The 18,079-nt window shown below is 44.0% G+C and overlaps 2 protein-coding genes and 1 long non-coding RNA gene across 7 annotated transcripts in view; 2 read left to right on the top strand and 1 right to left on the bottom strand.

Moving 5' to 3' along the window:
• Positions 1–5,948, top strand: part of ATP13A3 (ATPase 13A3) — a 54,975-nt gene extending 49,027 nt beyond the window's left edge. For all 4 annotated transcript variants that reach the window (XM_064385711.1, XM_064385708.1, XM_064385709.1 and 1 more), the window contains one exon: positions 1,439–5,948. In XM_064385711.1, the coding sequence (XP_064241781.1) occupies positions 1,439–1,636 (198 nt within the window). In that variant the 3' untranslated portion in view covers positions 1,637–5,948. The remainder of the gene's footprint in view (positions 1–1,438) is intronic.
• LOC135278860 (uncharacterized) lies at positions 2,805–11,138 on the bottom strand. Its single transcript, XR_010346249.1, has 2 exons — positions 10,910–11,138; positions 2,805–8,470 (listed from the first exon to the last, which is right to left on the bottom strand). It is a non-coding gene; the product is annotated as an uncharacterized LOC135278860 (long non-coding RNA).
• On the top strand, positions 6,493–11,633 carry LOC135278859 (platelet glycoprotein V-like). Of its 2 annotated transcripts, none has more exons than XM_064385712.1 (2): positions 6,493–6,631; positions 9,656–11,633. In XM_064385712.1, exon 2 carries the CDS (start codon positions 9,682–9,684, stop codon positions 11,608–11,610), a length of 1,929 nt encoding a protein of 642 aa, XP_064241782.1. In that variant the 5' UTR covers positions 6,493–6,631; positions 9,656–9,681; the 3' UTR covers positions 11,611–11,633. The 2 variants fall into 2 exon arrangements, with proteins under 2 accessions (XP_064241782.1, XP_064241783.1); XM_064385713.1 differs by lacking the exon at positions 6,493–6,631 and adding an exon at positions 6,984–7,092.
• The last annotated feature ends 6,446 nt before the right edge of the window (positions 11,634–18,079 follow it).

Genomic DNA, 18,079 nt, shown 5'->3' with positions numbered 1-18,079 from the left:
ATTAATTTGGTTTTGTCTCTATTTATCTATAACTGTCTGTTGCCTTATCTTTAGCTTAAGTCTGCTTAAATTAGATTTCTGTAATTGGAATATTAAAAACAAAGGCTTCTGGGTTTATATTTTTTTCTCTATTGATGCTTTAAAGAGTTTAGTGTGTGTGCAAGAACTGTGAAACAAACCTAGAGTATTGCTTTAAGACTTTTTTTCTCACTTCATCTTTAGTTTCCACATCAGCAAATTTTTTTGGTGTCGCAAGTTAGTATGCTAGGACTGGGAACATCTTGATTTGCTTAGAAGCAGTTAAAATAAATTAATTTGGTTTAGAGTTTTAGGTCCTTGTCTGAGAGCAGTAATTTTCAGCAATGTACAAATTAAACAAAACAAGATGGCAAATGAAAATACACTCTTACTGCTTCAGATGTTTAGGACAATGAAAGATTTTTCAGGTGACCACGAATTTTGGTCTGGTCTGCCCCTCTGCTGTTAATACATGAAGGAAATCTGTGATTCCCATAAAAACAGCTTTGCTTTAAACCTGTTGGCTTATTACTTTTGGCTGATTGTACATTTGTGCTTGCTAGAATTATAGTGGTTTATTTCTCAGCACTAAATTTTATTAAATATATTCACTTCAGATTTACATTTGTCCTTTTGAGGCCGTTGTAGAACAAATTGTTTTGTGGTCACTGAAGAATGGAAACTGTGCTCAAGGCTCACATTTGCTTCAGTTCACTAATTGATAGACATTTAGAGCATGATGAAAACTATAGAATGTGTTACCATTAAAATGTCAGCCCTGCAGACTATAGGGGCTCTCTGAGACATGAGAGGGATTCATTCTCAAGAATGAGGATTGTTTCTCCTCCCCAACTAGTTTAATTACATGCATTTAAGACTGGGAGAGAAAGCATAGGAAGGAAGTCTTAAGTTCAGTAATTTGTGTCCTTTTTAGTAGCTATTGATACCTGTAGTATTTAGATTTCACATGCCAGCAAGTTAAATTCTGCTACTTTTGTCTGACTGGCTGCCTTCAGTTTAACAATTCATGACTTAAAAAGTGTTTTGGAGTTTTAGGAATTTGCTTTTTATAGACCAGGCTTTTATTCTCCAACACTAAAATAATTTATTGTTCCCTATTCTATCTGTGATTATTGAAATGACTATAAAATAGGCATAAAAACTGTTGGTGGTCTTAGATGTTACGACAATGTGAAATACTTGGTTTTTTCTTAATGTTTTTTGAATGTCATTACTACCACAGTATAGAAGAGATGACACAACAGAAGAGTTTCTGTACCATAGGTCCAATCCAATGTGATATGAAATAGTAAATTAAAGACTGAAATAATAGTTTTTCTCCTAGTAATTTACTGTATTGTTACTGACTTTTTTTTTTTTGTTGTGGTAATCCAATTTTCAAACTTGTTCACTTCTGCAGGAGGCTGGGGATCGCTGTGGAGTCTGTTTCCTTTCTTCCCTGTTTGGTTGTAGAGAGAAGACACCAAAAGCCAAGTATATGCACCTAGCTCAGGAACTGCTGGTTGATCCAGAATGGCCACCAAAACCCAGGACAACAACAGAAGCGAAAGTACCATCCCAAGAAAATGGTTCATATCAAATCATCACTGTAACGTAGCAGTGGATCTTGGTGGCATGCATCTTTAGTAGTATTCAGAAGAATGTAATTTTAAGGCTTTATTTGAAACTGCAGTGTGCTAAATGTCAAATTCTAATGCAGATATTTCCAACTGTTTTGTCTCTCTGAATACAAAATTCAGAGCCAGGCGTCTTATGGCTATACATTTTAAAAATGTAAGTTATCTTAGGCAGAACAAAAATGATTGTGTTTCCTTCCACCTTCTTTCAGATTTCATTGTTCCTAAATGAGATGCATTTGAAGGTTTAAACTGCAGGGCAGTTAAAACAGGTTCACATTATTTGCCTGGAGTATCTTAATAGTTGTTCTAACCTGCTTATCTGGGCATGTGTTCATGTAAACCCTATGATGTGATGGTTTCCTGGCTGTACTAGAGGTGCATAATAACCCTGTCATGGTTTGGGGTTTTTTTGTGTCTGTGTTTTTGGTTGGTTGGGGTTATTTTGTTTGTTTAGTTGGTTTTATTTGACTGATGAAAAGTTTTGTGCCTCAGAACGGTTCTAAAGTTTGTGTGGGTGTGCCTCTAAGTTTGTCCCTATTAGTAAGGAGCGTTTCCAGGTGTAATGTTTGGGTTCCAAGTTCAGTTCTTTAGTCTGCCACAGCAGGAATTGGGAATGCTGTAGAAGCAATATGCTCTGTCCTTAAGAAATAAGCACATTGCTTTCATGTGGATTCTTGACTTCTCTTCTAGCTAACCATAGGGAAGGCTCAGGTGGCCTCCAGGGGAGGAGCCATTTGGCTACACTCTAAAGTTTTTGGAGAAAGAAGGATGGAGAATCTAAACCCTTTCTTCTATGTCATGTTTTATTACATTTAGCTATGCATTTCTCCATTGACCTTGCTTTTTCCAGCAGAAGGGTTGGATTATCCCTTTGTGGACCATGTTTTATTTGTGAATCTAAAGATAATTTTCTTATATACCTTGAAGTAGTAAGGCCAGAGTTACTGCTGCAAGGGATATGGGAGTGGAGGGAGGTATTGCCACGTGCCCATGGGTGGGGTTTGTGCACGTTAGGAGCACAGGCATTTCAGAGTCTGCCAGTGTCTTAAGCTCTACATGTAGCTGTACAAAACAAAATCAAGAGAAAATTGAGCTAAAGTCTGTCTTGCTGCAGAACTATAAGGCTTATGCAGATTTTATTTATAAAAAAAAAAATATGAAAAAAATAAAAGCATGTATCACCACTAATGCTGCTTAAGCACTAGGGGTAGCCATACATAATTTTGCCATGAGGCAGTATCAGAACACAAGACCACTAGAAAAATAGGTCTACAAAGAAGTAGAGGCAGACAGCACTTTGACTTGCAAGGCTTAAAACTTTTTTTGGGTTTTTTTTTTGTTTTTTTTTTTTTAACTACAAATTACTTATCTCTAAACCATTGTTGACTTTGTACATGTTTGGAAAAGTCTTCCTTAGTGTCTTTGGGAAGATGATAAATTGAGTCTTGATCAGTCTATTTTTGACTGGGGCAACTAACTGGTCCAGACACCTCCAAGCTTGGGAGGAGACCTCTGGTCTGAGGAAGTCAGGATTCTGGAGAGATCCTTTGGAGTAGTTGTGGAATGAGGCTCACTGGCCGGCTGGGATTGTTTTGAAGTGTGTATATTCTGATGATGGAATTTGAGGTTTTGATGTTAGGGATTTTTTTCTTTCTCTTTTTCCTTTTTTTTTTCTTTTTCTTTTTTCGGGTTTTGTTTTGTTCTTTTAAATTCCTGTGGAGACAATTCCATTCCAGCCTTGTTTTAATAAGCAGGATTTTTCAGATCAGGCCTAATTCCCTTGTGCTGTTCTGTAAGACAGTATGGACAGTGTGCCCTGCTGCTCATAGAATCATTAAGGTTGGAAAAGACCTTCAAAATCATCAACCATTAACCGTGTTAATGTCAATCATGTTGTGGTTTCTGCAGTGTTGAATATACTGTGCCAACTGGGAATTTAAAAGTGGTGCTAAATGGTTTGGAAGACCTTTTCCTAGAACTTGGTTGTTGAAGTTATTGCTCCTCCTAAATAATATGCATATGGGTGTACTATCTTCCAGTCCAGCTGTCAACTCTTTTCCTGATTTCTGTTGTTGTTGTTGTTTGTTTTTGAGGAGTGGAGCAGGGGGAAAGGGGGAAGTGGTTTTCTTAGCATTCATTCAACAGAGCAATGTTCTTCTAATCCTGGCTTCATAAGGTCATAAACATTGAACAACATTGGTGGCTTTTAAAGGGTCTGCAAACATTGGATACATTAATTAGTCATGAACCTGAGTCAGGTGGCTAATTTCTGCCGATGTTGATTTTACAAAATCTTTGTAGCATGGAATAACTGATGAAGAATAATTCTTAGCTGCGTAAGTAGTATTCAAATCTAAACGAAAATAATATTTTAGTTGAAAAATATTGTGAAGCTATGCATCTTGGACCTGGGAGCTGTGACTTATCCTTAAACGCATAAGCTTCTGCTTTCCATTTCATTGACCATTTTAGATTTGCTGTTTCATGAGAACTGAAAGGAAATATTTATGTCTTTCCCTTTTATATGCTTTTGCTTAATACTTTCCTAGACTGATAATTTCTCTTGGCTTGTTTGGTTTCTGAAGCTGGTTTTTCAGTCTTATTCTAGTTTGTTAGACTTACCTGGAAAGTGAGGAGGAAAATGGCTCATTAAGGTGGGCTTGTCTTCAGAGAACATTTTAGGGAGCTCTTACTGAGACAGAAATTGCCAAGTGTCTCCACTTAGCCGAGTGACTAATGGCTCATGAGCGTAGCAAACTTGAATGTTTTGCAAATGGAGCTTGTTTCCTCCAGGTCTGCGCTCAGGGTTGGTAAATGTTCCTGAGGTTGCATGCTTGAGCTCTGACGCTTAGTCAAGAATAATAAATCAGCTTTTCTGAGAATCCATCTTGTTATTGCAAGTTCAGCCACAAAATAAGCTTTTGCATTTTCTGCAATTATTGGGATTTATGCCTTCCTGCCCAAGAGCTGAATTTGACCACCTATAATTTTTCTCATTTTGAGTAGTTTAGTTTTTCTGGTTTTCAGAAATGCAGCAAACTAGATCTTCACTAGTGTATTCAGTTTCTGTTTTTAAGTAAGATGAAATTCATTTTGTAGTGAAAAAAAATCTCTTTCAGTGTTCATCTTGGAAATCTAAATTCAGGTGAACAGACCAAGTTAGTGAGCTCCACTAGATACTGGGTAGACATTTCCTTCCTGCTGTATATTTTGGCCTTATGTTGAGGAGTTTGATTTATTATTAAATTATTTGTGTATGCAGACTTCAATCTGTACGTATTTTATTTTGATGTATTAGGATTTGTAAATATTACTGATTTTTAAATATTATTTATGCACATACTTAAAGGACTGGTCTATCCAGAAAAGCAGTTGCTAAATAATAAATGTTACTTTTTAGAAATAAATTACAAGATCATGAAATTGTATATCCCTCAGGGTTATTTTTAAAGTTTTTTCCTTCCTTTCCCTTCAGAGTCAATTAGTAGTAACTGTAGTTTAATGTACTATAGAACTAAATCTACTGTAAAAAGAAAATGCTGCAAATAATGCTTGAATAGAAGCGGCTGAAAAAACCCACAGAACTGACTGTCCATATTCATCATAACTTTAAATTGGAAACTCTTACTGTTGCACTTTTTAAAAAGTTGTTGGATTTTTAATTCTATTTATTTTTTTCTTTCTTCATGAAGGTTGTGCTGAACAGTCATCCCAAATTGGGTAAATAATCCTGTACTGTATATGTGTATATGCAGTATAATACTAAGCAGATGTGGAGTCCTTTTTATGCTGCAAATTTTTAATGCTTATGTTGGTCATCACAAAATGAGAGAGCTCAAGTCCTGTAGGATTTCTCCCATGAAATTCTGAATTGTAAACTTAGGGTTTTGTATGTCTAAGGGAAAGCTGTGGGTTTTTGACAATTTTTAGAGTCTTGAATATGTTGATTTTATATACAGTAAAGCTTCAGGTTTTTAAAACTATTTTCAACAAACTGCAGCTTGTTTAATAATTATGTGAACCAGAAACTACTTAGTTTGTCATTAATTCCTCGAGCCTAACACAGATTAAAATGTTCATCATTACAGCACTCTCTAGAAGCTCAGCTTCCTTTTATTTTTAAATCTGAAATGATACTACATCTTTGTATTTAAAATATGTATTGCTGCTCTAGAATGGTACCCTGTTGTCAAGAGGCATACATAAATAACTGTACAATAGAATTGTAAATAGACTTGTAAATCATTTTTGTGACTGAAGCTCTTTGAAAATAAAATTAAAATGAACGGATATTTTAACTCTTCTCATTAGTTTAATGAAATTGTTTTAATTATTCTTTATAGAATTACTTGTAAAGCTTGTTGAAGAACACAGGCTTACTCCCTCTGCTGTCATGGGATGCTGTTCCGTGGCTCTGCATTTCTGCAGGTGGGGTGGGAGGGGTGCCTGCTGTGTCTGCAGGGGGATCACACTGACTGCAGCTTTACCTGTACATGTGATAGCAGCTTGTTTCCACCTTTGGTTATTCAGATGTTCCTTCTGTTTGGACATGTGGGAGGCATGATCTGAGCTGTCACCATTGTCAGAGTCATCTTCAGAAAAATCATGTGGAAATGAAGACATCTTTTCTGTCCTCTGGCTCACCTTCCATTGAAACAGTCATTGGCAGAGCACATTATTTGAAACTTGAAGACAAGATACTTAAAATACCGTTTTACTTAATAACAAAAAACTTAATCTTTCCATTTCAAGCTTCTATTTTTACAACTTAGCTTTTCTCTTTCAGAATCTTACAGGTTTTAGGTTTTGTTGGCCTGCCACTCCAGAAGACTTTGAGGAAAAACAGAAACTAAATGTGTCAACCTTGGAATGCTTAGCCAAAGCACTAAGTAAAAAGCCCCTTCATTCCTTACTGAAATTGCTTTGACTCCAATCCTGCAAGAATTATTAAAAGTCAGAGCAGCTTTGTGAAGGTAGGAGCACTTGGTTTAAAGTGGATGTGTCCACTCCTTCAAAACCTATTTAGCAGACCTGGGACAAATTTGAAATTTCTGATCACATCTCACACTGAAATGTAGATTCTGACTGCAATCAGATTTGCTTTGGGTTGGCTGAAGCACATTCTCCAATATCACTGCCAAAGAAGCTACAAGTGGGTTTTCTGCTGTTGGGTGTGTGACTTAAAACTTTCTCCTGTTATGTGAGCGGCTTCAAGCCCTACTTTTGGAGTTACATGCAACCTATGGAAGTTGGTTGCTTGAACAATTGTAGGCAAAAATCTGCTCTGAAGCTTCAAACATTGTTTGGCCTCTGGCCTGTCTCAGTAACCAGGCACATGTGGGTGGAAGTGTTATCTAGAGGATGCGTTCTGCTCTTTTACTTCCCATTTAAAGTGCACTGTCATGGTGAAGCCTGATTGCCTGCTCTGCTCCTAGTAAGTTGCTTTAAAAAGCAGATAAGTTTCTAAGGTACAGCTCAAAATTTCTTTTTCTTGCTTGTATGAGTTTAGGAACTTGCAAGACAGTAAAAGAGGTAAGCACCACTGCAAGCAATACATGTGCTCAGTGTTCTGTAAGTTCAAAACTGATTTGAGACTTCTGATATAGTTACAGTATTAATGTATTGCCTCTGGCATCCTTTTGTAGTCTTGAGAAATATTGGGGGGGAGCTAAAAAGGAAAGAGGCTGTAGATAAAACATTTATTGGTAAATGACCAGCTAGGCTGGTGCCTTTTCTGGAATGCCAGCTGTCTTGTGTGAGGGTTTGAGAGAATTTTAAGGCATGGGAATGTATAATTTTGATCTTTATTGTGGGTATTACTGTATTTTGTACTGTTAATCTCTTTAATTTTTTTTTAATGCTGTTAGCAGCTCTAGATGTTTGAGACCCATAGGCTTTTCCAGTTCTTGTGGCAGCACTTACAGCCTTCATATCTTGCAAAGAATGTCTACCATTTTGCTGTTTGTTTGTCAAAACTAGTGCTTTCTAGCATTTCTGAGCATCTAACCTTGTCTTCTTGTATACTCTTATCTTTTGCTGTAAGACCAGGAAAACAGTCATCATGGACCTGCAGGATAGTGTTAGTCTGTTTCTGATTTTACAGCGTGGCCTGTAGTCATAGCTTCCAAGGGACCTGCATTTGCAGTTTCTAACATAACAAATTGGGTATTTTTCCATCCATTTGGTTCAAGTCAGGGCTTGAAACAGAAATTTTCTTAATGTGTTTCTGGATGGAGGGTTCTGCTCGTGGGGATAGGTAGGATCAGGGACAGGCTGAGTTACACATTTATTAAGGTAAAAGCATCACTGGCTTATGACACAGAGTTTTGGAGTAGGGAGGATTACTAGGAGGGTGAGATTCTCTGAAAGATTCTTGCTTGACATGTGAAAGATCTTTGGAAGAGTGAAATCTTATGCTATTTTTTGGTGCTGCCTATGTCTCATTCAATGAGTTGTGAAAAGCCCACTGAGATCTTGTTTTGTGGCACTGTGTTGCTGGCTGTTGATAGCCCTAAATGCCACGTCCTTCCCTTCCTGAGGGAGAGTTAGAGATTTTACCAGACTTCAGTACTCTGAAGCTGAATAATTTATTTATTTTTTTTTTAAAGCACTCCCTTTTGCTCTTCTGGCTTTTTTTTTAATGCAGTAGCTGGTTTGGACCTGGAGCTGTTTTGGGTCCATTGTGGTGTGTTCTTGTCAGCAGTTCAGATGCCTGAGGAGCTCTGCTGTCCTTCCTGGTTTCTCTTTAAGTGAAGGGGGTTGTTCCCAACACTCTGTCTGTGGGATTGCTATGGGAGAGCTTCATCCTTGCCCTGGAAAAGAGATGGAGCCTTCCTCTCCCCGCCGTGCTCCTCCTCAGAATACTGACATTGTGTCAGCTGCCCCAGTTACATCTGTGGAAGTTTTGTAGCCATTCCAGTGGTCCCAGCTGCTGCTTATTCTGCTGCTCAGCCGGGTGCTTGACATCCAGGATTCTGATACACTTGGACTTGTTGATTTCATTGAGGAAGTATTTCTAGACTGTGGGTTTCTGTTTGACTTGCTCTTTTAAATATTACCATTTACATCTACAATGATTGCTTTCCTGTTTGTTTGGAAATGTATGCAACTTTCCAGCTTTGTGGCGTGTTTCATGCAGATGTACCTTTATTGCTAAACTTCCCATCTAATTTTGTGCACTTCTTTCCTCTCACTGTACTTCTAATTCCACTGCTGATAGCTTGGTATTGTGTTAAGCTGTTGAAATGAGGCTTGTTGGTTATCAGAGGCTCAGTGCTGTCCTGTGCCATATGGGGTCTTCTGTGTTATTTCAGGCTGTGTCAAAAATAGCCTGTTCCTTCTTGTGTGTTCCTGGGCTGTTCCAAGAAGCCATCACTTGAAAATGCTGAGACAGGATTTAACTGGACAGTGCTGTTTTGCTTTTCACCACTTAAAGTACAGGACAACCTTTTTACCTCCATTGTCTATTTTTGCAGGCTAAACTTTATTTTTAAACCTCAGATAACTTACATTGAAAAACACAGTGAGTGCAGGACCTTTTGATAATTTTTGAAAAATATTTTTGGCATGTAATTTAGTATAATATACCAAACCTTGTCTAGTGGAAGATGTCCCTGTCAGAAGGAAAGAGATCATCCTTAAGGTCCCTTCCAACCCAAACCCTTCTGTGATTCTGTAATGCTTTTCTGTTCAAATAAATACGTGTCTTTTGACTACTTAAGTGTTTCATCATGATTTTTGTATACTTTTATTATAGTTAATTGGTACAAATACAAACAAGGAGTACTTGATTTACAAAAGTTCATTTATCTGTACTTCTCAGTGTAAACGGAGCACTTCAGGATTATTGGCAGTCAGCAATAAAAAGAGATTTTGAAGTTTGCTTTCAAGGCAAGGGAAATTTTGCACACATTTGCAGGTTTATGATATAATCACACATCTTTGTGAGCTGTGTTACCTATGATCAAATCCTGATTCTCTCTTATCTCTTGTAACAGCTAATGTTTCTGGCACTTCAACAAGGATGTTGGTGTTTCATTTGTCAGTGATGATCAAGCTTTTCTTCCAGTTGGATGCAGCTATTTGTCCTGAGAAGTGTGACTGCTCTTCAAAAAATGCAATTCATTGCTCTGGCCCCCACATAAAAGACCTGGAATTGTTAAATCTGCCTTGCAACATGACAGAAATTCACATAACAAATGCTAACATATCGTATTTGCAGGATGTTTTTGCTAGGATGATGGAACTGCAGCATCTCATCCTGTCTTCAAACAACATTGCTCTGGTTTCACCAATGGCTTTTAAAGGTTTGGGAAGGCTCACAGTCCTCAAACTGCTAAATAATAAACTGGTTGAACTTCCCCCAGAAGTATTTGATGACATGGTACAGCTTCAGCAATTGATCATTGAAAGTAACAGGCTGAAGTCTATCGAGGAGAATCTGTTTGACAAACTGGTTAGTTTGCAGGAGCTGTACTTGAACAAAAACCAACTAACAGCACTTCCCAGTGGCGTGATGAAGAAACTTGCCAAACTCAGAGTACTGAACTTGTCAAGAAATTACTTAGCAGCACTGCCTAGAAATATATTTAGTGCATTAGCCAGGCTTGAGAGGCTGATGCTGTATATTAATAGGCTGTCTTCCATAGAGTCAGGTATGTTTGATAGCCTGAAGGAGCTGCAGGAGCTTTTCCTGCATTCCAATAATATCCATTCCATTGCCCCTGATGCGTTTCATTGTCTTCGTAAACTAAGAACGCTGACACTCTCCAGAAACAGGCTTCAGGTTTTGCCTTCTGGGCTTTTTTTGCACTTGCATGACCTGTCTAAACTGACCTTGTACAGGAACCCACTGAAGTCTCTTCCAGAAGTACTGTTTGGAGAGATGAGACATCTTGGTAGCCTATGGCTGTATCACACAAAGCTCTCAACAATACCAGATTTTGTGTTTAGTAACTTGACAAATTTAGAGCTTCTTGTGCTGAGTTTTAATCCAGAGCTTACGGTTCTTCCTAGGAATGTATTCAGTGGCCTGAATGAACTGCGGGGCCTTTCTCTCCATACAAGTAATATTTCCAGTTTGCCAGAGGGAATCTTTCTGAGCCTTCAGAAACTGCAGAACATTTCCCTCTTTGATACAAGGCTTGAGGCTCTTCCTAAAAACCTCTTTCATAATCTCAAGCACCTCCAGAAAGTTTACCTGAATAGTAGTAACCTGCAGTCTCTTCCTGCAGACCTCTTTACTGCTTTACCTGAGCTGGAAGAAGTTGTCCTTGACGACAACCCTTGGAAATGCGATTGCCAAATTCTCGGTTTCCGAGAATGGCTCCAAAAGAGCAGAGCAATAGTTAAAAATGTGCAATCTCTGATGTGCCACAGCCCAATGGAACTGCAGAATGTTTCTCTTGTGTCTCTAAGCATCGATGACCCAGAGTGCCTGCCAACCACAGCAATGACCTCTCAGACATTCAGCTCAACTTATTCCCACACTTCGCCATCTCCTGTGACGGAGCACTTCACATCACCTCAGGAGACTGCTGGAACAGTGCTGTCCCACATGGAAATCACCAGCACACCCACGACAATTCCTCCTGCAACTCCAGGTTTTACCTACTCCCGTGATGAAGATGTTGGACAACCTGGGCTACATTTCTCAGATGTTCCAGTCCAAACTTCTCCCAGCATCATAGCACGAACCAACAGTGTCAGAGGGACAGATTTAACTACTCTTGTCTGGTGGGATGAGTTTCCAGCCCACAGCAGTGCTAAACCCTATTTTAATACCAGAGTTACTTATTGCCAGCTATTCTTGTGTGTTCACAGTTTGATTTTAACACTCCAGAGTGTAGTCATTGTGCTCAGTCTGTATGTGATGGGTAACACCAGGCAGCTCTTGCTCTCCAGGAATATTCCTGCTCAGCCTGTAGTTCTGATAAGAATATTAAGAAGATAGAGAAATCTAGACCAAGAAAGAACTGGAATTCTTTGGATGCTTTTTGAACATTTGAGCAGTTAATACTCGATTCTGATTTGGATTACAGATCTTCATAGCAAAGACCATAAAGACCTTGTCTTTATAACATAATGGAAATGAGCTTTATGCACCTTGCAGCATTTGCCAAAAGTGGCTGGAATCACTGTAAATTGCCACAGCACTTAGTGCATGAACCCAGAGGGCAAGATGGAAGTACTGTGTCACCCCTACACGTGTGCTGTGGGTTTCCTGCCTTGGAGTGCTGCCTTGTCCCCTGCCAGAGGCTGCTGCCTGCTGAGTGTTCACTGCTCAGATGGAGTGCCATCCATGGAGGAACTCTTGCATAGGAACATGGCTCTAACTGTGCTTTAGAGATTGCCCAAAGTACTCCAATAATATTATTTCCTCTACTGCCTGCAATCTTTTGTCTTCTTACTGAGAACACAAATGGTGGTTTTGGGAGGAGATGCTGGGAAGGACCTTTAAACAATAGGGATGGGTGCAGAATGTGTGGTGCAAGTGTCTTAACTTTTGCTTTCTGTCCTCAGCCTCTTTCCAGGACGTGACACAAGGAAGGGGTACCAATTAAAGCTAACAGCAGAGGAAGTTGCTGAGCTAGGAAGTATAATCTTGGTGTATTTTATTGTTTGATTGGAGGTTCTCTGGAAACTTTGTAAAGTTCCTACAACTCTGAATTTTGAGTAAACACTTTCATCTTTAAACTTTGGCCAGTGTTCTGAAAAAACAAGGCGCTCCTGGCTGTGTGATGCAGGGAATCTTGAAACCAGAGTACCAGGCGGATGCCCAGGACTGAGGAGGGGCTCCACAGAGATGAATTGGTTTGAGAGCTGATCTTGACTGAGCTGGGAGAGAAAAGAATGGTCTCTGCTGGGCGTGGCTAGCAAAACAGCAGCAGCTGAGGGGCAGGGAGCCTGCCTGAACTGAGGGCCAAAGTGTCACCTCCATGTTGAAGCTGGCTGTGGAACATACACAACTTCATCAACTTGGAGTGTTCAGTCACGTTTTCAGTCTCACTATTTTTTACCTTATTACATACTGCTATTCCCTGACTTTCAGTCCTTTTAAGTGTTGATGTGCAAAGGCAACTACTAAGCAATAGTGTGGGTTTTGGTCTTAATACTAACATTTTATTAATACTTTGAATTGTATGAATATTTTTGTTCATAGGTAGACTGGTGGCTGTCAGACTGCCTGTGCTTTAGTAGCTCTTGGGTTTAACTATCAACTTTTATCTACATTATTGGATTTAGTTTGCTCTTAAAAGCTCTGATGTGCTTAAAACCCTCTGGGTGTGGATCCCTGGCTTCTTGGGCCAGAGAGCCTCTATTCTGTGAGTTATTTTGTAGCCTTAGTGACTTTCCTACTATTAGGGACTTTCCTGGATGGCCTTTAAATGCACAACTGACTTGAGGTGAAGAAAACTTGCATTTCCTGCAGGTTGGTTATGGTTGGTTCCCTGCTGTGTTACTCTAGGCAGTGAGAATAAACTGTGACTTCTTTGTTTCAGAGTGCTCTGCATCTGAGCCTAAATTCTTCTTCCAGACTTTGAAAAGACAGAATGTGCTTCTATAGTGTTAAATGATCATTGTCTTGCTGGGGAGGTTTAACAAAATTTAGTTAAACCTGGCTAAATGGGAGTTAGGGCTATCTCTAAAGAAGCAGAACTGCAAGTCGCTGCAAGTGGTGCAAAGCAAGCTGTGACTGGAATCATAAACAGATGCTCCAGCATGTTTACTGCAATATAATTGAGAGAAGCACAAAACCTACAGTGAGCTTTCTCAGTGGTGGTTCTGGGTGATTGCACGTAGTATTTAAGAAGAGAGAGTTGTTGCAAATTTAGGTTCTTGGTTGGACAGCTGTAATGACCACTTAGTGCTGTGCCAGCTCCAGCGCTGTCGCACGATGCCACGCAGGCAGATCAGTATAATCAGGACTAGTGAGGAAAGTCTGTCTTTGAGTTCTACAAACCATGCTGGTGGTCGTTACCTCAGTGAAGGAAGTGTGCTTCGGGCTCTCGGATGCACAGTGTCTGATTTCTAAGGAAAAGCACCTGTTTGCCCATGGTATGGGTATGACACCTCGCTGTCCAGCCCGAGGGCAGCACCAGCGGCTGCCTTTCTGAGCCCTCCTCTGGCTGCCCTGGCTGCAGGGGAGCCAGCTGGGCCCCCACGCTGCTCCTTGGCTCCCGGTGCAGTCAGTGAGCTGCAGCTCTGGCACGTGGGGGCTCTGGCACAGAGCTCTGTACAGTCAAGTGCTAGGAGAGGATGATTCCTCTTCACATGCTGTCATCGGGCTTTCCCCACGCCGGAGCCAGACGGGGGAAGTGAAGTCATCAGACAACAAAAGGCTGGAGCAATGAGCGCCTGGGGTGCTTTACTAACTTTCCTCTGAGGTGTCCTGTTTTGAGCTGCCACTGATTCATTGTTTTTTGCCCAGTGGAGCTCAGCCCTTCCTGTAAAATTCCCTGGCCTGAGAAATCCAAGGATATCCTTGTGCATACCCCATTTCTGTTTTTCCTGGAGAAGGGACAGTTGTCCAGGTCAGCATGATGCAGCTGTGGCAGGCAGGAAGGCAGCAGGCTGGTCCCCAGACCCTCCTCTCTGGGGAGCCCTGCCTCGCTGCTGCCTCAAAGCTCTGCTCCCTTGTGTGCAAGGATTTTCTCAGTCCCTGCAGCCCACGCTTGCATCATCTACTGCCCAGCCTCTGCCACCAGGCTGGAAGGGAGCACAGCAGGCTGGAGGTCAGAAACTGGAGGTACCTAATCCCTGATCCAGCAGGTCCCTGATATTGGAGAAGAGGTGAATGCAAAGCACAGGCATGGAGTGGCTGAAGGGGCTGGTTCTGCTCTCTTGGCTCCTGATGGGGGCAGAGTCATGGTTAACAGCCCTGCACGTTATCCAGACCTCCAGGGCAAGGACCTGTTTCCAGGACCACGTCCTGGCTGGGAGTGCTTGGGTGCCTCACCACCAGGCCAGCCGTGCCAGCCCAGTCACAGCTCGCTCTGTCCCTTCAAATGCTCACTGCTGTAGCAGTTGCTCCTGTTCTCTCTGTTGAGGAAATCCTGGAGCAGTGGGAGCTCTGACCTACCCTGTGCCAAACCATGAGACTATTCATTGTGTTTCCAGCTTTGTGTCACTACAAATGCCATTTTCCTTTGCTTGTTGGGATTTGAATCCAGAGTCCCCAAAGCACAGGTTGCTGAGGGGGGAATTGAATTAACTGCTGCCACAAACACTGGCAGCTCTGCCTGTTTCACAGCCACTGCAGCAAGCATTTCCAAGCCACCAGCACACACATCCTTTCCTTGTGTCCCTGGTGTCCTGGTCCTTTCCATCCCACCATGTCTGCCTCCTGAGACCAGGAGCTGCAGGAGAGGTTTGTCACTGCTTGCAGAGGGCAGTGAGCTTGGGCAGCTGCCTGTGAGTGCAGTTCAGTTCTCCAATGCACAGGGGCAAGATCAGAGCCTGCACCTCAGATCTTTGCTGTCCTGATGTCAAAGAGAAGTGGGTGATGGTAGATGTGCTTGGAGCAGGGCCCTAGCAGTGCTCTGGGGTTCAGGAGTGCATGCAGCTGCTGGCTGCAAGGCAGGAGCCCTGGGAGCCCCTGCCTGACATTATGGAGCATTGGCTGTGTCTCCTCCAGGCCTGCAACCAGCAGGGCTTGCCTAGAGCTGCTGATTTGGCAGCCCTGATATCAGAGCATTTCCTAGGGATGTCAGAAGAGCTGGGAGGAGACGCAGCCCAAGGCACATTCCCACTGGACAAGGCCATGAGAATTTACAGCCTCCCAGTGAGCAGAAGGCCTGAAGCTCCAGCTTTGTCCCAGCTAGGGAGTGGCAAACTAGGGAGGTGTTATGCCTCCATTTTTGTAGCCAAAATCTGGGTTTATACTGTGTGTGTTTGTGGTGGAAAAGCCCTGGTATAGTCTCCTACTTGGGCCAAGGGGGGTGAGTCCCAGTTCACTACAGAGTGGGAGCTTCTGTTCCAGCAGCACCCGGACCCATCCACCACTGGGCTCAGCCCTCAGCAGTTGCTGCTGCAGGACCAGCATGCCAGCCCTCCAGCTGTGCCTTTGTGTGTCTCTGCATGGAAAAGCTCAGGGCAGGGAGCCAGTGATGGCTGGCAGCAGCTCTGCAGTCTGCTGTTCACTCCTCTGCTGGCTTCTCCTGGGAAGAAATGAGGCCCCTTCCCCCTTCGTGTGTTGGGAAGAGGTCCCTGGGACACTTTGCGGTGCCAGAGGTAGCTTTACAGAGATGGAGCTGATCCAGGAAACATTTCTCAGCGTATGAGCCCCCTCCATGGCGTCCCGCTCCAGCTGCTCCTTCCCCCTCTCACAGCGCAGTCGGACGAGCTCTTTCCGCTTCGGATTATCTCAGCAGGCGGAGCTGGCCGGGCCCCGCATTCCTTCCAGCCCAGCGCTGCCCCGGGCCAAGCCCTGCGTGCTGCTGCTATCGCTCGGGCCAGGGCTGGGCTGGAGGAGACGGTCCTGCTGGTGGGGTGAGCCCCGCTGGAGCCTGAGGCCCTAAGTGCCATTTTCCTTGAGCTCCAGGAGGGTTGCGGTGGGCCTGGGGCTGGTGCCTGGATGGAGGTCAGCCTGACGGCCATCCCTGCTCAGCAGAGCTGCTGCTGCTCCCCGCGAAGTTCCCCCTTTGCACAGGCTCTTTCCCAGGGAAGGCAGGACATGTCCCCGTCCCTTGGGGCAGATGATGGCATGAGCCCTGGCCCTGCATTCCGCAAGCAGCGTGGGAAAATGTCACCAGGGCTGGATCGCGGGCCCTGTGGAGGAGCTCTCTCATCTGGGCTCCTCAAAGGATTAGGGTGGGCCCGTGGTGAGGCAGGGGCTGCTGGTGCTTCTCTAAGGGTGGAGGTGGCCCCAGCACCAGTCCTGAGGGACTAATGTCCCTTCCTTCACCCCTCAGCTGTGCTGGGGGCCCGTGGGTCCTGCAGGGCTGAGCCCCAGAGGTGTTCCCCTGTGCTGGGCTCCCGCTGTGGCCCCAGCCCACCCTCCGCGCTCCTCCTGCGCCCCAGCAGCGTCTGGCCCGCAGCCGGGGCCAGCTGGGCTCTGTGCGCACCGGGGCCACCGGGGCGGGGGCTCACAGCAGGGTGGGCCCTTTGCAGCAGCCCACAGTAACTGGGGGGTCCCAGCACTGCACTGCAGGCCATGGGGAGAGCCCACCCTGCCCAGGGCGCCAGTGCAGGCAGGAGCTGGAGGTGTGCAGGAGCAGGGGCTGAGGGGGGAGCTGCATCTGCATGGCGTGGGTGAGCATGCTCAGCTGCTTGGCAGATGAACAATGTGCTCTCCCAGCCAAGCCCACAAGCTGCTAATTTTAGCGATTACATGAGTTTTTCCAAGCAGTCTCGAGTCCCTTGGTGATTCATAGCCACTCAGCTTTGCTGCATCCGCCACCCTGGCCGTGGGGATGTGCTGGAGATGTGCCAGCATGGACAGACAGACACAGGGCTGTCCTGCTGTCCTGTAGCAAGGCAGACAGCTCCAGCAATAAGTGACACTGCTGTTCTGGGGCTCCATTGTCTCCTTGAAGGTGGAGGGATACAACAGTGACTCCACTCTGTCCAGGGCTTGGTCAGGGGGGCTTCAGCCTCAGGGTGCTGCAGCTGGAGGTGGGAAGGGTCCACCAGTCAGTCCTGGGGCTTTCCTGCAGCATGAGACCCACTCCATCCAGCACTGTGTGAGTTCCTGGCCATGTGGAACAGCCTCTCCCTGCAAAATGCTAATCTCACCCTCAATCACATCCGTTTGCTGTCTCAGGAGCTGCCGCTCCCCTCCAGATGTGTGGGGTGGGTATGTGCTGCTGTCCCAAGCGCTCACACCCTCTGCTCCTCTCCCTTGTAAGTAGCCTGGGGCAACCTCCTGTGTGCTCACCTCTGGGAGTGGCTGCAGAAGTGGCTCACGGGCGTGTGCCGTTTGTTACTCAACCCTGCTTTATTTTTAGGGATGTCTTAAAAACAATCATCTTTTCTGGACGGGAGCCAGAGGCAGTTTCCTGAGGCCTGGTAGAGACAGGGGGGTTTTTGGCAGGGCTGTCACGTGGACCACTCTGAAACTTTGCATCGTGGTAAGGACCATAATCTGATAACCCCCCTGTTGGGGCAGGGTGTTTGAGGTACCCATCACTGCATCCCTGCCTGCCCTGGGGCAGCACTTTGTGGAAGGAGGGAGTCCGACATTCCTGGGATGAGCTGGGCTTGGAGCAGTGGTTTATCGGAAGTGCTGAGGTTTGGTTTCTGTGTTGCCTCGCTGAAAAGCTGTGAGCTTCTGGTTGAGTCAGAGTGGGCAGAAGCCCAGCAGCACTGGCAGTGGACAGACAGAACTGTGATAAGGCTGTGAGAGCCCAGCTCTCGTGCCAGGGCTGCAGGGAGCAGGCAGCTCCCAAGCCCAGTGCCTGACCTCCAGCTGCAGTGCTGTC

Source organism: Passer domesticus, chromosome 11, assembly GCF_036417665.1.
Source record: "Passer domesticus isolate bPasDom1 chromosome 11, bPasDom1.hap1, whole genome shotgun sequence".
Taxonomy (NCBI): domain Eukaryota; kingdom Metazoa; phylum Chordata; class Aves; order Passeriformes; family Passeridae; genus Passer; species Passer domesticus.
Note: the sequence above shows the minus strand (reverse complement) of the source record. Positions and strands in the feature narration are given on the sequence as shown.